At 38.6% G+C, this 23,913-nt stretch overlaps 1 protein-coding gene across 10 annotated transcripts in view; it reads left to right on the forward strand.

Moving 5' to 3' along the window:
• The window catches only part of RUFY3 (RUN and FYVE domain containing 3), an 87,134-nt gene that overhangs the window by 10,354 nt on the left and 52,867 nt on the right, over positions 1-23,913 (forward strand). For 6 of the 10 annotated variants that reach the window (XR_009220981.1, XM_058547227.1, XM_058547222.1 and 3 more), the window contains exon 1: positions 22,837-22,870. The exons of 2 other annotated variants lie outside the window; for them this stretch is intronic. Coding sequence is in view for 7 of the 8 variants with exons in the window: in XM_058547227.1 (XP_058403210.1) it covers positions 22,852-22,870 (19 nt within the window). In the remaining variant the exon portion in view is untranslated. Of the gene's footprint in view, positions 1-4,691; positions 5,528-22,836; positions 22,871-23,913 lie in introns of those variants that run through there. 2 more of the 10 variants (XM_058547231.1, XM_058547223.1) reach the window with 2 other exon arrangements.

Genomic DNA, 23,913 nt, shown 5'->3' on the forward strand with positions numbered 1-23,913 from the left:
GTAGTACTGAGCCTGTCAAGTGTATAAACCTAAAATTGTAGAATTCTCAGCATCAGAGGTAGACATAGTAGAAGTAGATTTTTGTCTGAGAAAGGGAAGGAAGTGAGAAGGAAGGAAGTGGGAGGGAGGACTGAGCATGTGAAAAAATCATGATCATTCAATTGTATAATCTTATAATTTAGCAGAAACATCTGGGCTTTTCACCAATGTCATCATGATGATAATTCATCAAGGAAACCCTTTTGTGCCAGCAGCAACTAGTGAAATAGTGGGGTTTTGGGGGATGAGATTTTTCTTAAATTGTCAAACCAACTTGTGAGCTTTACAAACTGATTTATTTAGAAGAGTTGATAAGTTTTAAGAAGCACCATTATGTACAGAACAGGAACTAGGTAATAGGAGGAGACAACTAACTATAAAAGAAAGAAATGAAATAGTCTCTTACCCTCAAACCTGTTAAGAATTGGCATACCTGCAAGAAATCTATTTCTGAAAAGTATCTAGTATCATTTACCAAAAAAAAATAAAATTAGAAATAACTCAAATGCTCACCAGCATGAAAATGGATCAGAAAATTGTTTATACATACAATGGAATATTACCTTATAATACAGCATCCAAAAGGATAAACCACAACTGCACACTATGATGGAGAGGAATCTTAGAAAATGCAGTGTTGAGTGAAAGGCTTAGAAGGTTATATACAGCATGAATCCCTTTCTATAAAGCTTTAAAAGAATGAAGGTAAATATATTGTTTAGGCATCCATATATTTGTAATAATATTTTAAAAATGAGGTAATAATTTACACAAAATTTAGAAGTGGTTGCCTCAAAGGGAGAGGCAGGAATTGAGAAGAGAGGAGGAGCACATGAATGTAAGTTGTTGGTTCATTTCTTCAGTTGGGCAGTTGGGTATTGGTTACATTTTTTAAGAATTAAAATTATACATTGAAGTTTGCTATTTAAATAAGTCCTGAATTGAGTCATTTGAGAAAATAATTCCCCTCTTTTATCTTTTTGCACTTCTGAGTGTATCAGGTGTTCTTAATATGTCCAACTGAGTAAGTGAATGTGGAGGGAGCTGGGTAAAGGGCTTTCTCAGCTCTCTCCTCAGAGTGGTAGTATAGTGAGCAAGTGACCTTGACCTTCACAGGGGTCAGGAAGAATTGGATTCACCCTTTGCCAGCACATAACAGGAAAGATCCACGCTGGCTTCTCAGTTTCTCAGAAAATGCCCACTTATAAAAACCTGAACTAAATGTATAAGGGTGACTAAGTGGAATATATGGTTTGTAACATTAAGGTGTAAAGTGTGAAAGCTGATAAAAATTTCCTCTTCTGCAAATCTTGTATTTGTTGAAATTCATGTTTAGGAAATTTCATGAGGACCTTGCCTGTGTTATTTTTTGGCTTTTGTTTTGTTTCTTCTTTATTTTCCCTGAGTAAAATTCAATCTTTGGGGTGGAGTGCTGAAGTTGCAAAGTCTAGAAGAAAACGTGGACTTCGGGGGCATCTAGACAGAAGCAGCTTGGAATCCCAGACCTGCCGCTTGCTGATTGTGTGATCTTGGGGCATTTGGTTCAACTTGGTTCGACTTCGGTTTCCTTGTATGTAAAGAGGGGATGTCGATATCTGCTTTGCAGGGATTCTTGTGAGGGTTTGATGTAGTATTTATAAAGCACCTCACAAAAAGTAGAGATCCAATAAATGATAGCTACCTCAAGTAATCATTTTTCCACATTGTGTAACAGGGGCATTGGGTGTGACAAATCAGTCTTATAATAGTAGCTGAGTAAATATTCTTTAAAAGGAGTGTAACTTCTAACTTTGAAATGTGAATCTCGCTTGCTTTGAATCATTCATAATGTGGAAAATTCGGGCTGTGTAAGCATCTAGAACACAGTATTATTCAGATCATCATCTTGGATTTGAACTTCACATAGGCCTATTAATTCTGTTTCAGGGCCACAGACTGTACCCCAGCCCTCCTCACAACTGTTTTACAAATATGTGTCATTATTCACAGGTGAGGTCAAATGAGAAAATAGTTCAATACAGCTTATAATTAGCGTATTTATGAGAATATGAGAAAAAAGTTCAAGGTTTATATGTCTTGCTGACTTAATATTACCTTTATATTCTAAGCTAACCTGTTTATTTAGTAAAGACCCAAATGTAAAAAGACTAGTAAGCAATATTTAGAATTACTTTTGTTCGTCTTCTACAAATAGCACTTGTTTTCATAGTAAATTCATTGCTTATGAACAATGAGTAACCGTTTGTGATGAAGTCTCAAGGGTGTTTACCCGCAAACAGGTATAACTGACATAGTGGAAGTACAGGTTTTCCTGCCCACCCATGGTTCTTAGTTCTGAACGGACTGCTAACACCTCCTCAAACTGATAGATATGGGAAACTTGAGGATAACCTGTGTAGGCAGGTGTCTCTCTGCTTGGCAAAGTTTTAGTTGCTCTGGGCTTCCCTCCCTGTGCCCTCTACCTGGAGAGAAGGACCTTTGGAAGGAATGTTAACCAAGTTTCTCTGCTTATTGACCTAGATGTCCTTGTTGTGCTGGTACGTTGTAATCAACCCCAATCTCCTGTTCAGGGTCAGTGAATGTTTACTGGTTGGTTGGTGGAAAGATTGTTTGTCATGGTTTGTGACAGGCTGAATTCAGGTATCGGGACCCCAGGCTGTCCCAGAGCATTCAAATTTATTCGTGTGTTCGCTGTTCTATATTTTAAGAATATATCAGTGACCTAGAGTCTTGATGTCTGTCATATGTACAGATAGCCAGGGGTGTTTGGTGTTGTGGTTCCAGGAACTATTCAGTGTAAGTTTATTTATTTTTTTTTTTTTGTGAAGGAGATCAGCCATGAGCTAACATCCATGCTAACACTCCTCTTTGTGCTGAGGAAGACCGGCTCTGAGCTAACATCTATTGCCAATCCTCCTCCTTTTTTTTTTTACCTGAAGCCCCAGTAGATAGTTGTATGTCATAGTTGCACATCCTTCTAGTTGCTGTATGTGGGACACGGCCTCAGCATGGCCGGAGAAGCGGTGCGTCAGTGCGCGCCCGGGATCCGAACCCGGGCCGCCAGTAGCGGAGCACGCGTGCTTAACCGCTAAGCCACGAGGCCGGCCCAATTCAGTGTAAGTTTAATTTAAAGGTTTTAATGACTGCTTACTATGTTTTGAAGTATTGCATGGCTTAAAGTGAAACTATAAACTATCCCCTTTAAGATTTAATGTATTAAGTTGGAAATATGTCTGGCTAGAAATGAATTGAAGTGTAATTAAATGTGAATTTGTTAAATGAAGGCTTGTGTTCAGTAGTTGGATATGTAAACTCTGCTTCCTTGAAAAAGTGATCTTGTCTTCCTGCTGCATGCCCGGTGCCTCTATGGCTGCGTGGCACTTGGAGTGCTCCCAGTGAATGTTTACTGAATAAATGAATGAATGAATGAATTCTGGGTCCGGATGTCGGATGATGTTGAAAGAGCTTTAAATAGAAATGAATAAACCTGGAACACTTTATTTTCCTTAGTGACGTGCCAATTTTCTTCCTAATTATAAATAAGCATATACATACATGCATTCTTACATTGTACCAGTTTGCCTTCCCTTTAACAACATGAAAATGCCTGTTTACCTACAGAATCTGGTTCTTAGCATGTTTTCTTTGAGCTCAATCTCAAGTTAGGATGAAGCATTTATGAAATTTTAATAATATTCAAGGAGCATGTTTTTCTTTTAGTTTTCAGAAATTGGTAAATCAAGGTATCCCTCTGATAAATCCCTAGAACAGAGTAAATCATCTTGGGATATATTTTTTGAAGTTGTGTGTTCCTCCTTAAAATCAGACCATTAAATAGAAAAAACACTTGTTTTCAATCGTCCAAAACATTTTCAAAGAAAATCTTTATCCTCCCTTATCTCCTTGTCATTTACGTAGCTCAGAGAGCAAGTACCTAACTTTTTGCCACCAAGGTGTAAATGCCTCATTGGATAATATAGATATGTGTGTGGGTGGGTGGGCAAGTTGGTTGGTTGGTTTAAGAGAATATGATAATGTGCTCTTAGGATATTCCAGGAGGGGAGAATTTTTAAAATATAACATAGTTTTATCTTCTCATTAGAAACATAATACATGCTTAATGCAGAAACTTAGTAAATACAGCAACATCAAAAGCAGGCGGGGAGGGGGGGTTGCCATTCATTGGGAAGAATTTTACTTTAACTTCAAGTTTTTTCTTGCACTTCTGCCCAGTCTAAAAAGTCAGGTGTTTGTACCTTGGAGAAGCAAATTATAAATGCCTGAAAATATGATATTTAAATTGAAAATCTGTTTTAACTTTTCTTAAAACACCTTTGACAGAGTAAACAATTTTAATAGCTGGGTATGTGTAAGGATAAAAGAGGTGATTATGTGCTTGTTAAATTAATCTAGCTGCTTCTTTCACCATCTTTGCTATGGAATATTACCCAGTATTAATTGTCCTCCTGTTATCCAGCTCTTTTATCCCAAAGTGAGGAGAATTGATGAGGGTGTGTGCATTGTGTTATGTCTGATCACAGTTTGACTAGCACAGTCTGGAAGTGGGTTGTGCATGATGAGAGCAGCAGCCTAATTGCTCTCCCTGCATCCGCAGCATCTATAAAGCATCCTGGGAATTGCTCGCCCTACGTTCAGAGCAGCCCTGCGTTCAGAGCAGCTGGTCACATGAGCCTGAATTTTCAGTTCAGTTCATTAGTCAGCCATTTTGGTCAACACCCTGCTTACTGCGCACAACCAATCCTATTAGAACTCAGCATCCTGGCTCATCTGAGCAGATCCTGGAAGTGGTTTCTGCAGTTCAGGATTTTTTTAAGCTAAATTGAAAATATTGGCTTATTTTTCATTCATTTTTTTTTCTTGTCCTGTTTTTTTCCTGCACAAAGAAGAAGGATTTTTCACTTATTCATGCAGAGGCCAGTTTTTTAAAGCCAGCTAAGGTGGCATCGGCTGTGCAGGATTTAAAGCCTATAGCTCAGCTGAAAAAGAAGGGAGTAGGGAAAGGAAGATAAAAGGAGAGAAGCTGGGAGAAGACAGCATCATCTTATTTTGCTATGTGGTAGGAACTGTCTCAGAGAAAAGATAGTATAGAATTATTTGTCTTGAACAGTTGATTCTTAAACCATAAGATATTTTTCCTTGTGTTTTTTTTTTTTAACCTCCCACAACCCTTTTTTTCAGAGCTTTGTTCCAGAGCTTTGGATTTGGGGTTTTTTGGTGAGGAAGTTTTATTTATTTTTGTCAGAGGTGTGTGTGTGTTTGTGTGTGTGTTGTGGTCCCAGCTGAGTCATCATGTCTGCTCTGACGCCTCCGACCGATATGCCAACCCCCACCACTGACAAGATCACACAGGCTGCCATGGAGACCATCTACCTTTGCAAATTCCGAGTGTCTATGGATGGAGAATGGCTCTGCCTGCGAGAGCTGGATGACATCTCCCTTACACCTGACCCAGAGCCTACCCATGAAGGTATGGTCAGACCCTGTCCACTAGTATCTCACCAGCATCCTCATTGTTACGGCGGGTTGGGAGGGTCAGGAAGAGGTAGGAGGAACCGATACTCTAAACTGTTAACAACCCCTGAAAACCTTTCATCCTCACCTACCACCCAGCTCCCCTTTCTTCTCTACTTTACTGGAAAAAATATTATTTCCCTTCCCCCTTAGGTATCCTTTCAAAAGACGCTGGTGCTTGTTTAGAGTTCTTTGTCTTTAAGCCTCTAAAGAGAACATTTGAGGCCACTTATCGCATCTAACCCTAATTGATAATGAAAAGCTGTTAATTTTGATTATACTAAAATGTTATAGAAATTGCAGTGATTCTTAATAGAGTAAGTTAAGACAGCATGACTATAGTTATAGGATTGTATATGATATAGTTGAAACAATCGAAGGGTATCCCATCATCAGAATATGATATTAAACAGGCTATGATATCTAGAAAATATTTGGTCAAACATTATCTTTTTCAAATAATATTGATTATTGGGTTAGATGAGAAAGCAGTTTTACATTCAGTGCTTATTTAATGAATATGGACTCTTAAAAAAGCATAATGCCTTGAAAGGTTAAACATGATTAATAAGGTAATCTCTACCCATGGAATCTATTGGCCATTGCTTTTTATGATATATTTGGTAACTATGATGACCCATTTGAAATTTCCACTGTCAGTACCTTTGAGACTTTTGTGGTTTCTTGACTTGTGACTTTCTCCCAGAACCTTTTCTAAATTGTGAGAGGTTTTCAGCTTCTACCCCTTAATTCTCTTAACTCAATACCATAAGGAAGAGAATTAATTTGAGTTATAGCTGCAAATTGTTTTGTTTTTTATGTGGTGGCCTCTTAGCTAGCCTTATAAAGCTAGAGAGCTTTATTCTCTAGCCTTAAAATAATGAAGACAGAAATGTTCACATGAGGAAAAATTCTTCATAAACCTCTGCGTGCTGTTTAGGCATAGCTGCAGGACAGAGGGCATAAGGTGAATTGCACATAGCAGATCTGGTTAGGAAAAGTGATTCCTTGCCCTTGACCTTGTGTTGCAATCTTATTATGACTCAGATTTCACCCTTTGTGTCTGAAAAGGATTTTATTTTTCCGGATAGACTTAGCCTTGAGAAAGTTTTAGAGAAGGTTAACATCACAGAACACAAAGAAGTCATTTGGGGTGTGTCTTTAAGGGCAATGTTTCAGTAGTTTTTAAGACCCTTTGCATCTTTTCACAATTGGTTTGTCAGTTGGACAGCTTCCTTTTGCCCTTTCAGAATGTGCACAAGGGTTAGAAGACATCAGCTAGAATTCCATACAATGCTGGTTCTGTTTAAAACAGCCTCCGAGGCTTTAAGAATCTTTAGGGAAGAAAACATTTTTAGAAGGCTACGGAGAAGTCTTTTAGCAAATGCCTCAATTTGCATATTTTGTTCTAAAAAATATTCCCATCCATTTTGAAAGTCACGCAGCATAAATTATTCCCTTAATTATAAAATCCTGTGTATCAGTGTCTCAAAAATAATTTTTACCAATTTTCGTACCTTGAATATATATTTGTTTTTTGAGTAAGATTCCCATGAGTGAGCAAAAGTGAGCTGTTTGATTCATGTAAGCATTTGCAGCAGTGCTGTTTCAGTTCTTCATGGGGAAATCTGTGACTGAAAATGTATGAGGGCTGCAACCTAAGCTATAAGTGGCACATCCTTTGAGGAAAATAGACAAATAGGACGTTCCCAGCACCTTAGAATCAACTATAGAGGTTATGGAGGAAAATAGACATATACTGACAAGGAATTTTGGAATTTTGCCTTGAATTGGTCAAGAGAAGCAATAATTTCAAATGATTAGAAATGGAAATAATAAAAGAAAGCCCAGGCCCAGGCAAGCATCTGTAGGTGGGGTGATCTAGGAAACCAGATGGTGCTTTACAGGGCTTCTATTGCCTTGCTTCACTGGCTAACTCTGGATGTCTGAGCAGTCGTTTGGACCCAAGAAATGTCTGCTTTAACATCAATACCAGTGATAATTGTTAGGTTTAATTTAGCTATCAGCATTTAAGTGGTAATTGCCAGGCCAGTGACAATGTGAATCTCATGTTGTAGACAAAATGGAGCACCTGGTGCCTGGACACTCAGGGGTATTCACAGAATACTTCCTGGCGGATTCACAGAGGGAAAGACATCTGACCACATAAATCCTGCAGTGGGGCCCCCTGATTCCCACAAGAGAAAATGGGCAAAAAGCATTACGTACCCTCTTAAGACGATAACATAGCCTGTGTGTGCAGCCCCCAGTGTAGGTCTGGACCTAGAGTTTCTGCCTAGCTTAACCTTTAAATACATAGGAATAAAAACATTCGCTTCTTTATGTCATTGCTTATTGGTGGTCAAGGAGGTGATCTCTCTCTCTCTCTTTTTTAAATACACTTTTTTTTAAAACCAGGATCAAATCTACAAATCTTTGATTATAAGTAGATTTCCTCTAAAGAGAAGAGCCTTTAGGATTGATTCCACAGGAGAGGAGAAGGTTCAGGAAAGGGTTCATCCACTGAGACTTGACTGGACCTTGTGCTGGAGTAGGTGATCGCCAGGCAGACATGGGGCGGTGCCTTTCAAACAGAGCGTGGTGAGGTGGCCGAGCTGGGGAATAGCAGGTAGTTAGGAGTGGGACCTACCTGATAGTAGGATGGAGAATTAAATGAGATAATTAATATAAAGTACTCTGTAGACATTAGTTATTTGTGTAATAGTTGCTATTCATGGAGCAGTAGTTTGAGCTGCAACAGTTTAAGCCACATTCTTAAATATATTACCGTTTTAATGTATATATCTGTTTTTATATCTAACTTTCTGGAGCAGTCTAAACTAGTTGTTTACCAGACAGACTAAAGGTGAACATTAGTAGCTTAAATTCATGTTTTAGCATTGTCTTTTCTTGGACCTCTATAGACAAGAAAATAATTGGTTAAAAATAAAACTCAATTATCCAGAAATACTTGTTTTCCTGTTAACCTTTTAAAGATGGGGAATCTGACGTTGAGAGGTGATGCACAGGTGATCAGTTTAATACAATAAAATATGCCATTTGGTTACAAAGACAACTATAAGCTTTGAAATTTCTGTTTTGACTTAGAAAACTTCCTTCTCAAATACAGCTAGTAAGAGACAGACTGTGAAGAGATGATTATATTGGAAAGACACACTGAGAAGAGACCCTTTGATTTTAGGGTTACTGTAGAGAACTGTATGTGATGGCTGACTTCATACATGCTGTTATGGCATAACTCTGCACTTTCCCCTGGTAGCTGCATTTTGCGTTAGTGTTCATTTAGAAGGTCTGGCACTTATACTGTAATGTATAAAGAGAGCTTACATGACACATCTGTGAGTATAGTAATGATACTGCACTACGTGCAAGGAATGTGTTTTGGTCTGTCACTTGGTTAGAAATATTTATTGGACATCCTTTGATGCAAAGTCCAGCTCTAGGGACTGAAAAATAGATGGATCTTGCCCTCAGTGAGTTCACAGTCAAGGTAAGGAGATGAAACAAAGATGTCAGAAGATAGTGTAAAGCAAGTGTGAATTACTTCGTTGCTAAAGAATAATCCTGTTTCTTAGGAACTGGGACATGGAATTCAAAGCCAGATAGCACTAGGAGTGATCACGTTTCCCAAAAGACTGTATGGGTGCAGATTTGGGATCAGGGAATCTTCTACTCATGTGATATAATAAGCAAGGGAAAATCCTCTGAAGATGAAATGCAAAGTGTTACTCAGTGACTGGGGGAAGTGTCTTGTGCTGAGATAACTCCATTGACATTTACTAATGGACTTTTACTTGTTAATATCACTACAGGCTAGTATAACCCCATCTTGCCTGGGAACTGCATATGTTTTAATGAAAATAGTGCATGTCCCAGTAGGCATTTTGGCAGGGGAAGGCAAATGGCTGTTTACCAAGACACTTCAGAGCATGAATTCACTACAGTGTAGTGCAGCGCTTCTAAACCTGGGATCCATGATCCTAAAAGTTATATATAAAATTTTATACCTGTACTTTTTTTTTCTAGGGGGAAATCCTTAGTGTCCATTAGAACCTCCAAAGAAAAAAGTCAACTGCTTAAAAAACATGCAGTTTTTATCATAAAATCAGATCCTTGGCCCTTCATTCAACATACAGTTAAGTATCCTGCTTAAAATATATACCCCACACTATGCTGGGTGCTAAAGTACAGCACAGTGACCAAGCCGGGGCCTCTGTATGTTGTGAGCTTAGTGACAAGTGGGAGGTGGGGGTACTTCAAACAAGTAACATGGCAGTCATTGCAATGCAGTGGTACAGAGCCCAAAATCTTACCCTAGGACTTCCAGGGAAGGTTTCCAGTTGAAGTAATGTTGGAGCTGAGCCCTGAAAGATGTGCAGGAGTTAGCTGGGCATCAACTAGAGGCAAGAAGTGTTGAGGGGGAGGAGACCCAAATACCAGAACTGAAAGATTATCAGTATATATTTTCAGCCCCTTTCCAAATTTCCTTTCCAATCAATTTTCACCTCTTTGATCAGAAATATTAATAAAGCCACAGGATCTACTAGGGACAAAATGTTAGGGGTAGTGGTAAAATAGATTTTTTTTTTCTTTTCCGGTTGTGCACAATATTAATGTTTTAACATTAAAATCTGAAGTATTTTAACACTGAATAAGTTTATTCTGTGTGTGCGCTTCATATTTTAATAAAATAAGCATGTATTAAATCTTGTGAATTTTAATAGCCCTCTTGAATAAGATGTAATAAGAATCATTTCTGCCAATTAATAGAAAACTAAAACAACTATTACTCAATATTGAATACCAGTAACATGCGAATTTGTGATTAGAGTTTCTATTTTCACTTATTTGTGTGTGAACCATCCCTTATCTTTTTGATGTTGAGCATGTATTTCTTCTACTAAGAAAATTATAAGCATGTAATGCTTACAGGTTCTTAAATAACACCACTTTGAACTGAAGTTGATGAAAAATCAAGGCTATAATTATTTTCATAAGTAAACATGTTAATGGTATCAAAAGTATCATTTAGCTATATATAAATGACTTTTCTGCATTTAATGCAATACCTGTAAACTGTAAACACACACAGGTCTGTGTGTGTTTGTGTGTGTGTGTGTGTGTGTGTGTGTGTATGAAATTATATAAACCAGATTTAAGGCATCTGGCTATTATAGTTTTCTGTTATGATTAAACAAACAAACAGTGCTACATGTGTTGGAGCATAAAAGAGGGATATATGTGCTCTGTTCCACAACAAAATCTCAATTTTGTCTTTTATTTTCATTTCCACGTCTACCATTATCTAATTATGTCACATCCAGGTTTCCACATCTACTTTCAGCTTTCTTCCAAACCCGTTTCTCTTCCCATACTGATTCATTCTTCATAAAATTGCCAAAGGAGTCTTCATGAAAGGAAACTTTTCCTTCTTGTCCAAGAGCCTGTTTCAGGCAGCCTTCTATATTGAATGTAGAATGTTCCTGAAAAAGTGGTGGTGGTGGTGGTGCTAGGAGGAGACGTTACCATTTATTGAGCAGTTACTTTGTGCCAGGAACTGTTTCCTCTAAGTAATATGTATGTATTATCTCATTTAATCGTTACAACAATCTGTTGAGCCTAAGTACTATTATTATCCCCATTTTACAAATTGACATTCAGGGATGTAGTAAGTGGTAGAGCCAGGATTCGAATTCGGGCAGCCATGGTTCAACCCATGCAGGGCAGTCCTGTACCAGAATTCAGTGAGCGTAAGTCCAGCAAGAGACTTGCATGTAGTAAGGGACATCTTCATAGTCTCTGATGACATATTTCCAGCAGTTTTGTACACAATTGAACACAGCATTGGCCAGCTTAAGTCCAGTGAGCATCCAAATGAGGCCAAAAGCAGGCTATTTGGGGCATGCTTGGTGGTTGCCATCGATTAAATTGGGGACCTCAGCTTCTTATCCACTTGTTTTCTTTTTCCTCTTTCCACTCAATTTTACAAAGTGTGTGAAAATATTTACAAACAGCAAAAATGGCGCAGTGCTGAAACCGACCTGGCTGGTAGGCAGCACCTTTATGTGCTAAATTTAAATTAGCTCTTAGGTGGATGTACAAAATGATGTGAAAGCTGTTTGTGGTGGCAGTAATGTTCATGATTATGGATTGTTTGAAATAGTGACCACACTGAATCCTTACTCTTTAGCCAAGTATTTCCGTGCCCTCTTTGGGTAATTTTACTTATCCAGTGTTTCTTCTAACTCCTTTCAATACTTATATTTCATCCAGGCTGTTGATTCTGTGCTTCACCAAAACCCTGATTCTTCTTCTTGTTACACTATTCCTTCCTGAGATTCTTCACGCTGACATTAAATCAGCAAAGGGAAAGGACCCTTGACTCCTTTCATCCACAGGCCTTCTCAAACTAATCCAACACCCTTCATCTCCTGAATCATTGGGTGCTGTCTTTGCCACTTGGTTGAATGCACTTGGGATCATTCTCCAGTGAGTGAGTGAGTTATTTATTTATTTATTTATTTATTTATTTATTTTGGTGAGGAAGATTGGCCCTGAGCTAACATCTGTCACCAATTTCCTCTTTTTGCTTGAGGGAGATTGTCGCTGCACTAACATCTGTGCCAGTCTTCCTCTATTTTGTATGTGGGACGCTGCCATAACATGGCTTGATGAGTGCTGTGTAGGTCTGTGCCCAGAATCCAAACCTGCAAACCCTGGGCCGCTGAAGCGGAGCACGCCAACTTAACCACTATGCCACTGGGGTGGTCCCACGAGTGATTTATTTTAATGTATATGGTTCCTCATTTATGAAATTATATAGAAAGTTCTTTGGGGCAAAACTTTTTCTTGCATCTTTAGAAGGCCTCACAGTACTGTGTACTGATTATGGTAGATATCTAACACACTGTAGGTGGACTCGGTAATGCCCCATAACCCCAGAAAATAATCAGTTTTAAAAGAAAAGCTTATTGGAATGTCTTCCCTGCATTACACACAATTTATGCTTTCTGGGTTTTTTTAATTTTCTTTTTTTTTTAATCATTTATGTCATATTCCAGACTCACTTTATCTTATTTAGAAAATAGAATTTTAGTATAACATAGTAATTTGTTGTTGTTGTTTAATATATCCATGAATAATATTCAGTGCTGATGAGAGTATGGGAAAACTCCGGTGGGGGCTCTGCAAGTAGGAGGTACAGCCTTTTTGGAAATCACTTTTTTTTTTTTTTTTTTTTGGTGAGGAAGATCAATCCTGAGCTAACATCTGTGCTAATCCTCCTCCTTTTTTTTTCGCTGAAGAAGACCAGCTCTGAGCTAACATCTATTGCCAATCCTCCTCCTTTTTTTTTCCCCAAAGCCCCAGTAGATAGTTGTATGTCATAGTTGCACATCCTTCTAGTTGCTGTATGTGGGACGCAGCCTCAGCATGGCGGGAGAAGCGGTGCGTCAGTGCGCGCCTGGGATCCGAACCCGGGCCACCAGTAGCAGAGCGCGCACAATTAACCGCTAAGCCACGGGGCCGGCCCTGGCAATCACTTTTTCAGTGTGAATCAAGAGCCTTAAAAAATTAAGTCCAGTGATTATACCAGACGTCTATCTTAAGAAAATCATCAGAAATACAGGCAAAAAATTTACACATGTGTATTTATCATAATGTTGTGATTTATAATAGCAAAACCTTAAAAGCAACTTAAATAGCCCAACAGGAAAATTATTCAATAAACTGTAGAATATCTATACAACAAGCACTAAGAATGGTGTCATGGAAGAATGTGTGATGGCATAGGATGTTGTTTAGAATATAGTAAGTTTTAAAAGCTGTCTACCAACTCACACGCACTATGGTCACAATTTGCTTTAAACGTGGGTACACATACACACAGGCAAAAAGAAATGTACCAAAAATGTAAAAAGTGATTATCTTTGAATAGGGGAACTACAGGTGATTTTTATGATATTTGTCATACTTCTTTATGTCTTCCAATATTCTACAAGAGGATATATTACTATAATTAGGAAAAAATGCTATTTTTTTAAAAAGAAAATAGCTTTATGAAAACTATAGGTGTGCAATCATCCATCCATCGGACTCATATTTATTAAGTGCCTTCCGTGACAGAGTTTCACACAGCCATGAATAGGAGCAGTTGCCTAAAAGTGGAACTACTGCTTTGGAGTCAATTTCCAATATAATTTTTTTATATTTCTAGGCGACATTTTGAGTATTTCCAGGTTACAGGCCTGTGTCTATTTACTGGCACGCTTTGTTGTCGAAGCTGTCTAAACGCTGCATGCAGTGGCCAAGGGCGACCCACAGAGTCTAGACTTAGATGCATTGGTACTGTGTTTGATTTATTCCTTTCCTAAGTGTTCTGAAAACAAATCCTGAGTCGTTAGGATCCTTTTTTTCACAGAATTGTGTTATTGTTCTTTGCTTTTGATACGGCCCGCCTGCTTTTGTAATCTGCCTTTAGTGAGATTACTGGAACGGTTGTTGCCACCAGCCCAGTTTGCCTCAGATTTACGATGTCAGGTTCTACGAGTTGTGATCACGTGTGCACAAGGCAGTCTTTGTGAACTTCTCAAAGTGAGAAGGTTGTTGCTTTTCATACAGTCTCGGAAGCCTGCCGGGCAAAGTTCTTTGGACAAGGTTCATCCCCTCTTGTTGCTCTGCCCTGGGAATAGCCTGGCTGGTCACCCTTCCAAGGTAAGTTTAACCCCCTTGCCTCCAGGATTTTATAAAATCCTAAATCTGAGGGAGAAATGTCAGCAGAGTTGCATTTGCACCCCAGTCAGTATTTAAACCACAGAAGAGCTGCGTGTGCCTCTGAGCTGACCGCAACGTGCTCTCCCTAAGATCAGCTTTCTCCTTCCCATTTCAGGTCTACTTTCAGTTTCTGCCCAACTCCATAATCCTCCTGCACTGCTGTCTGCTTTAGTGCTCTGTCATTCATCACAGTGCCTCACTGTCTTCCCTCTCTGTTGGCGAGCCTTTTCTGGACCTTTCTTAGGACAGAGCTTTTCCTTTAATCTTCAATTTGTGCCTGTCTTAATGGAGTTCACGTTAACTTTTCTTTGGGTTATCAGCTTCCAATGCCAGAAGGTCATTTGTCCTAAGCTCATCACTGACATATTTATCATTTTCTAGAGGTAAATGCTGTACCAGATTAGATAACTCCTACTCAGTGGTGGAGCTCAGATTGGAATTCAAGTTGTCGGATTTCAAGCCTGGGCACCTGTGAGACCTGGCTGGAAAGAGAGCAGTGCTGTCATTTGAGAGCACCCACAGTGGTCTCTGCTCTGCAGTTGTGGGTCTGTATTGTTTTGCTTTTTGGCAGTGCCCCTTTTTGGGGAGGTGGGGAGTGTAATAGGGCATGATTTTCCATTGTGGTTCCTCCAACCCCCACCAATCTACTGGGACTGCTACGAAGTGCTTTTGAGTACAGGAGAGTAAATACTAAAATCTGTTCCCTTTGCAACTTTTCGTATTTTAACTTTGCCAGAGAACAAATAGAAGGATTGATGAGCTTAGAATTAGAAGCACATGTATAGAGGGACAGTAAAACAGACTTGTTAGCAAAATGACCCCTAAGTAATTATTTATTTTTCATCATAATTAAATATTCCCAAAATAAAATGTATATGTCTGTGTTGAAAATAATGAGGTTCTTTTAGAAAGTATATTTAGTTTTGTTATGTATAGATGTATTTTGTTTTTCTAGTTATAGAAATGATATATTTGCATTGTAAGAGTTAAAGAATACATAAAAGTATAAAATACAAAATAGTAGAATTCACCTAAAATTCTAGCACCTGTTGGTAACGACTGATAAGATTTACTAACCAGATTCTCTTTTTTAAATATATACACGGAGGTCACTTAGAAGCTCACATAATTTCATGAGTAAAATCATGCCATACCTGTGTTGTGTGACCTGCCTTTTTACCTCTGTGGTATCTTTCCACATCACTAATAGAAATCTGTATCACCTCGTTTAATGTCTTCAGTTGTCTGGATGTGCTGTAATTTCTTTGACTCCCTTATTACAGACATTTAGGTGTTTTTCTGAATTTGTCTACGACAGACAGGTTTGGTACATCATTATGTTTATAACTTGAACACTCTACCAATTTTCATTTTTAAAAAAAAGTGGAATTTCCGGGTCAAATGGTAATGTATTTTAATTTTTTTATACACATTTCCAAGCTGCTTTAAACATTAAAAAAAAAAACAAAAAAAAGTTTTTTTTAATAGCATGGTATCCTGAACTTTCATATTGGCTACTTCTTTGCAACTCGTTTTTGTCTTTCACTGCTTTCTTTGCAACTCGTTTTTGTCTTTCACTGCTACAATTGGTTGTGGTTTCTCACACTGTGTTAAAATCTGAGCTTAACATAGAAAACAGTTGTGGTTTTTTAGGACAGTTGATTCAGCAGCTGTAAACTGCATGATGATGTTTTATCTGTTTTTTTTTTTCTTTAAGCTAGTGACAATGTCCTAAGAAGAGAATGAATTTTACTCTTCACTGTACTATGAGAAATTTCACGCTTTTCTAAGATTGCTAGAGTTTGCTCTCTGGGATGACAAGGCTGTAGGGATTTCTTTTTTCTTTCTCCTAGAGCTGTAAAACTTAGGGTGTGTGTGAGATGTACTAGGTTTCATCTGAGAAGCCCACAATGTCCAGTCCCGTGGGCAGCAGCTTCCCAGCTGAGGTGTATCAGAGACGTTATTTCTGCCATTGCAGCCATTCAGGCAAGAAGGCAAAGGGTCTACTGAGGTTGGGGAAGGCCCCCTTTTCTTCATCCCCTCACTCCCCATCAGGCCCTGTCCTCCCAAGCCTTCCCCCGCTGCCTAGCTGCTCACTTGACTTAGGAATCTAGTTTATCCTGTCTTATCTCTCTAATACCAATCCCTTTTTACCTTGTGTCAGAGTTACTTAATTCTCGTCAAGGGCGATGTCTATGGATATTTTATCTTTGTAACTTCTGTACAAACTAACTGTACTGACTGCCTTAGTAAAGTCCGTTGCTCACCGTACATGCTCAGTAAATATTAAATGGCTCAAGTGTTGATAATTGTATTGGAAAAACCTACAGATCTCCTCCTCTGTCTTTCTCTTTTACTTTCACACACAACACTTCACTTCTCACACTTCTGGTCACCAAACATGTGAGGAGGGCTTCAACGCTAAGCAATTCTGTGACATTAGCTGGGTCTCCTACAGTTAACTCAATTCTGAGTCTATCTGCCTGGAGATAGCGTCAGATCCCGCAGGTTAAGGGCTCAGTCCCACAAGACTGCCGCCCACCTCAGATGCCGATTGCAAGTTGTAGATCCCCTAGTTACCCACAACTTCTGTCTTCTTTGGCTACAAATCGAAGGTTCCCATGACTTCCTCCCCCTTGGGTTCGATTATTTGCTAGAACAGCTCACAGAACTCAGGGAAATCCTTACTTACATTTGCCAGTTTATTAAAGGATATGATGAAGGATACAGATGAACAGCCAGATAAAGAGATACGTAGGGCAAGGTCTTGGATGGTCTGGAGCGCAGGGGCTTCTGTCCTCATGGATTTGGGGTGCGTCACCCTCTTGGTATGGATGTGTTCACCCACCTGAAAGCTTTTGAACCCCATACTATTGGGATTTTATGGAGGCTTCCTCACATAGGCATGATCAATTATTAACTCCTTCCCCAGCTCCTCACCCCTCTCTAGAGAAGTGGGGAGTGGGGCTGAAAATTCTGAGCCTCCAATTATGGCTTGGGCTTTGTGGGCACCAGCCCCCATCCAGGAGCTCATTAGAATAAAAGATGCTCCTAAGGCTCTTATCACTTAGGAATTTACAAGGGTTTTAGGAGCCCTGTGTCAGGAACTGGGGACAAAGACCAAATATATATTTATTATAAATCACAGTATCGTAATAACTTAGTTACTTTTGCCAGGACCATTTATATTTTTTTGCTGATATTTTTGTTTTTACTATACTATAGGGCAAAGATGGACCTTGTCCTAAATTACTGTTGTTAGAACAGGACCTCTTAGCATATTTTAAAATTAGCTTGACAGTTCCTTTGCTAATTTTTATCATTATGTTACCAAGCAAATTATATTATTGTTAGTTTAACAGTTAGTTAAATTATATTTAAGAGCACCTCAGCTCTTAAACTTATCATTTGGTCTACTTAAGTTGACTTATTTTTTTTCCTGTGTTTAGTATTTAGTTTGCTTTTTTTTTTTTTTTTGTGAGGAAGATCAGCCCTGAACTAACATCCGATGCCAGTCCTCTTCTTTTTTTTTCTTGTGAGGAAGATCAGCCCTGTGCTAACATCTGCCAATCCCCCTCATTTTGCTGAGGAAGACTGGCCCTGGGCTAACATCCGTGCCCATCTTCCTCCACTTTATATGGGATGCCGCCACAGCATGGCTTGCCAAGCAGGCATCGGTGCACGCCTGGGATCCGAACCAGCGAAGCCCGGGCCGCCGCAGTGGAGCGTGCGCACTTAACCGCTTGAGCCACCGGGCCAGCCTCAGTCCTCCTCTTTTTTGCTGAGGAAGATTGGCCCTGGACTAACATCCATGCCCATCTTCCTCTACTTGATATGGGATGCCACCATAGCATGGCTTGATGAGTGGTGCGTATGTCCGTGTCTGGGATCTGAACCTGCGAATCCCGGGCCGCCGAAGTGGAATGCACGCACTTAACCGCTGTGCCACCATGCCAGCCACATAGTATTTAGTTTAGTTGGGTTTTTTTTTTAACCCTATTCCCTCTATTGTCTTTGAATAATTAAGGCAAATATACTAATAGGAATCCAGTTTGTAGCCAAATGAGAATACAGGGCACACATTGGTTTCTTGTAAATGTAAAGTTGACATTGAGTACCTATGATGTACTAACTATTTTAAATTCATTACTTTATATTTTCACAGGAGTCCTTCAAGGACTTCAGATTTGTGATCAGTAGCGGGGGCTTCAGGAAGCCTTTCCCCTAGGAAACTGTAATAAACTTTTAAAAAGTAACACTCAAAATCAAAGACACCTAGCCTCAAGGAGACAATGTAGCTTGGTTACATTTCTCTCTAAACTTGACTGTAACTTGGTTGTCTATAGTAATACTCCTGAAGAAAGAGTATATCGAGAAGTAGAGGGCTGGCCCAGTGGCATAGTGGTTAAGTTCGTGCTCTGCTTCAGCAGCTCAGGGTTCGCAGGTTCAGATCCTGGACGCAGACCTACACACCACTCATCGAGCCATGCTGTGGCAGCATCCCACATACAAAATAGAGGAAGATGGGCACAGATGTTAGCTCAGGGCCAATCTTCCTCACCAAAAATAAAAATAAAAAAAAGAAGTAGAGAGATCTCACAACCATGGATGCATAAACAATGGAGAGGCACTTTGAGCCCATTCAAGGACTTCTCAGAAGGGAGGGAGCTTCAGCCAGTGCCCTCATCCAGGGAAGACAGAAGTAATTCCACAGGCACAGGGCCTTGTTACAGCAGCAGCCCCACTCAGACCTGTCTCAATGTCAGAGACAGGGCCCCTTCTGCCAGACTGCACTGCTGTCATCATTGAGTCACCATGTACCATAGGAGCAGAAATTTTACAGTACCACCTAATTAAATAGTTCCAGAACTATGTAAATTAGTCTGCTGATTTATGCATTCTTAGACCTGAAACAGAATGATAGCTAAGAAAATAGTTCAGTGAACCTCAAAGGAGCTGTGCTTCCTAATTCAGGGCCCATGTGCAGTTCCAGCTTTGTCTCTTACCTCTTGACTTTAAAAAATGTCTTTGTTCATGTGTATCTTAAAAATAAGATTATAGAGTCAGTTAAGTGCAGTGTTTTTAACTATTTAAAGCAAGCATGTGGATGGAGTGGTGGTGCTGATGTTTCGTTGCCCGTCTCATGGCAACACACACAGTGACAATCTTCTAAGCTGTGCACTCCTATCCTTGTGAGTCAGTGTTTTGAGGGGGAACTGAGGCTAACCGTTTAGCCAGAGTAACTTTGGAAGCTAACCCTTTACTCTTTGCTTTAACATTTAGAGTGCATGTCTGGCACAATTCTCATTGGTACAACTCTGAATTATGCATTCATTGTCGGTAGCAAAATTTTAATCAGACCTATCTTCTGTATCAGCTAGCAAGCCTGGGTTACTCCTCTCTGCAATTTGTGAATGTGTATTATTATGATAAAATTAAAGTTCATCTAGTTTTTTAGACCAGGCAAAACATGCTCAAGGCAACAAAGTATTATCTCTAGAAAAATGAAATGTTCTAGGAAAGAGATCAGAATTGTCTGTGCCACCATCTACCTCTTTGACTCATGTTTTAGATACTTTTGTTGTTGATTAATAATTTGAACATATTCCAAAGAGTACATCTTTAAAAAGTGTTTCATAAATCCTTCTTTGGGGGTTATAAAAGAACAACATAGTATCCATTCTTTATTACAATAAAATCCTGAGCATGCCAAGGTAAAATGGAGATTCTCAACTTTAAAAGGAGAAAACACACCTTTTACCTTCCAGAGGAGGAAGGCTCTTTTAAATTGATTCCATCACTCTGACATTCATAATGTTAAATTTTGTTTTAAAAGTTTTATTTTCTATTCCAACCGGACACATTTTCTGGTAAATGTGTCCGGTTGGAATAGAAAATACCTCTAGGTGAGAAGGGGAAAGTCAGAGAGATTCCTTGTCCTCACCACCCATTCCTGCCCAGAAATGCACTTTCCAGAACTCTTCTCTGCACAAATCTTGGGAGATCTTTATATTTTGCTTTAATAAGGTAGACTTTTATTTTATTAGGTGACATAGTTTCTAGTTAAAGAAAATAAAGAATAAAAAAATAAAAAATAAAATGAATTAAAAAAAGAATAAAACCTTACTCACTTTCACAAGGTCACATAGCAAGTCTATAGAGCAAACTAATGTGCTGGTTAAATGAGTACATTTTTGTGAATCTATAATCCTGCATAATATAAATCTGTAGCATATTGTATTGTCAGAGGATTACGCCTGAAAATGATATATGCAAATATATCTATACATAGTGTATTTTAACACTTATTTGCTATAAAGTAATAATAGCTAACATTTACACTGTGCTTTTTCTGTATGAGATGCTTTCTAAGTGCTTTACATATACAGATCTACCATTGCAAAATCCAAAAAACTCTAAAAGCCAAAAGCATTTTTCATAAATTTGCCTGGACTCATTTGGTGCTAAAACATGACGTGAATTTACTTGAGGCTATTTATAGTCTTTATTTATCCCATTTAATTTGAATATTCATATATTTCCTCCAGAAATATTAATGTGCTTATTTGTGAAGTGCTGCTCCAGGCCCTGCTAGTTCTGCATGTTTGTTGGCCTCAGTATGTACCATTTTACCTTTCTAAAATTTAAAATATATATACATATATATACATGAATTTCAAAATACATTTGGCCAGAAAATACTAAGATAAAGGATTTTGGACCTACGTTTACTCTTTTACTCCTCACATCAGTGCTGTAAGACGGGTACGTTCTTTTCCCTGTTTTATAGATGAGGAAACTGAGGGAAAAGAGATGAAGTACCTGGACCAGGGGGTCCTACAGCCCGTGAGGGGTGGAGCTGGGCTGCGAGCCCCTGCCGTCCAGCTCTGGAGGTCATCGTGCTCTCCTACCTCTGTTTATGAAGTGACTTGCTTGGGGTGTTGATGAAAGTTAGGAATTTAATCCTGGTTTTCTATGCTGTACTCCTATGCTTGGTTTTCTAAATCGTTAATTTCTAAACTTTTGAATTGGGGGACATTACGAGTGTAATAAGTTATCATACTTGCCTTCTTTTTATGTTACCTGTCCTTGTGTCTGACCTAACCAGGTAATCTACATATATCTACATTTATCTGGTTTTTAATCAAATATCACATTACTAAATCCCTATCTGCTTCCCTGTTTTCTGAACTTAAATTTAAATTTTAACTTTTTATATATTTGTATCTTTTTTGCACATCTTTGTAGGATAAATGACTATATATTTGACACTAGAATGTACCCTTACAGCCCACTTGCAAATCACTGTACGACAGCAGAACTAAAAATTATCAAGTTTAATTAGAGTGATAATTTAATAAACTAGTGAGAGAGTAGGACAAATGATAAATTCTTTCCTAGATGATGATTCCAAGTTATTGCTTCAGACGCTATGCTGGCTTCTGTGATCAATTTTTCGAGAGGAAAGCTTATCATGGACAAAGTATTCTTTGCCCATTTTCTCATCTTTGTTATGCTTCATCCTCTGAGAACTTCCCTTTATTTGCTGTGTATTGACACATGAAATTCACATGATTTTTTGAGTTTAAGTATGAATATTGCATTTGTGTGTAATATAATAGTTTCAGAGATACTGAAGAGTGAAGCTAATCCATTTTTTTAAAGATTTCTATAGGTTCTCAACATTTATATCAAAACAGTGATCTTACAGCTTTAAGACACAGAAGTATCTATTATATTTGTAATCTTTGCATTCTTTCCTGTCCTTTTGCCTCACATGGAATATTCTGTGTATGAGAACATTGAATTTATAGTAAGAGGAGAGAGTACATACTTTTAGCTGATTAAACATCTGTCTATTGAATTATAGGTGATTTATTTTGTCTGTCTTAAAAGCAGCATCTTTTCCTTTATTTTTGTTCTGGGGAAGGAGAATTGTGGGGTTGGAGGGTGTTGAGAAAAGGTATTTAAGAGTTTTCTTTGGTTACTTTAAGAAAAGTCAGTCATTTGCATCATGATATTTGGCCTGAGTCTAAAAAATATTCCACATTTTTCAGCTTCACTGAAGTGATCAAAATAAATATTGAAGGAGATCAATGTTGTGTACACTTAGAATACAAAGAGCCTAACCTTGATTTTCAATGGAAAAAAACCTGTGTTACTTTTTTATGGGATATACATCTTTGTTTCCTTTTATTAGAAACCTTGAAATCATTAATCTTAGCTTGAAACATATTTAATAGCCATAGTTGATGCCTGCTTAGTTAGTGTCATATTCCTCCTTGGGTGTGTTCCCAGGCTTTTCACTGTCAATCTCTGGGTTAAATGGAAAGAATTTTAGGAATCTCCCTTTCAGTTATCCCTTTTGAAACCTTGTTTTTAATAGCACTTTTCTTTCTTGGCTTGCATGACATTTTATCTTTCTTTTCCTTTCTTTTTGCCGTTTGCAAAGACTCTTGGGAGGATTTGACAGATTTGGTGGAGCAAATGCGCGATGATACAGAAGGTGCGTGCCACACCAACATCTTTCAGCTCTTTTTCTTTCTTTCTTTTTTAAAATTTCTAACCACCTTTTGATTGTTTTCTGTAAGAGAGAGTGTCAGCTTTAGGTTTTATTTCCCCTGGCAATAACTGGACCAGTAAGCATATTTGCCAGATTTTCCACACAGGTACCAAACAGGATTAGGGTTTTCAGAGTCTTGTGTTTAAAATCATTATCTTTGTGGTTTCAAGCAAAGTGGCATTAGTATTTGTTTGTGCTGTTCCTTTAGGGTATTTGTTAAATGACATGTTCAAAAGGGACTTTATTTCAAGATTATATCAAGTTCCTCAGTGGCTATTTTTTTCTTTATTTGTTTGTTGGGAAGTTGTACATTTTTTATCATTTGTTTATATATATATATTTATATTATATATATTTCTGTGAATTCCACAGTAGTCAAAAACAGGTCCCAGGAATGTAAAGTATTTGGTCTCGAATGTTGCTCTGATGTGCAGATATCCACGACGTTAAGCACCTTCAGCTTTGTCACATAATAGCAGTCCTTTCTGGGTGGAATTACTTTGAAAAGTAGCCACATATGTTCTAACGTATGAAGGTTCCCCAAACCAGTAATTGTTCCTTCTGTACTTGGCACCTAACTTTAGGGAGCTCAGGTGATTTATGCGTTTTATAATAAAAATAGAAAAATTGAAGCTTGGTTCCACTTTACGTCATTTTACTTTCTCCCACTTTGCCTGGGCAACTGAAGGCGGGTTCTCCCGCTTGAGCGCACACTCCCAGCACACACGTCCGCCGCTCTGCCCAGACTGGCCTTTTCACTGACTGCGTGTGCTGCCCTCAGCCGCCTCTCCTACCTTGTTCCTGTGACATCCCACCCAAAACGTTTACTCCCCTTCCCCCTCTGCCTGTGCCCCCTGAGCCCCCCTTTAAGTCCAGGTGAGAGTCCACGAAGTGCTCCTTGACGGCTTTGGCCCACCTTCATTTCTCCTTTCGCTCAAGTGCTGCAGAACTTGGAGCTTAAGGCTTTTTACTTATTTTCTAATTCT

Source organism: Diceros bicornis, chromosome 8, assembly GCF_020826845.1.
Source record: "Diceros bicornis minor isolate mBicDic1 chromosome 8, mDicBic1.mat.cur, whole genome shotgun sequence".
In the NCBI taxonomy this organism is placed as follows: Eukaryota; Metazoa; Chordata; class Mammalia; order Perissodactyla; family Rhinocerotidae; genus Diceros; species Diceros bicornis.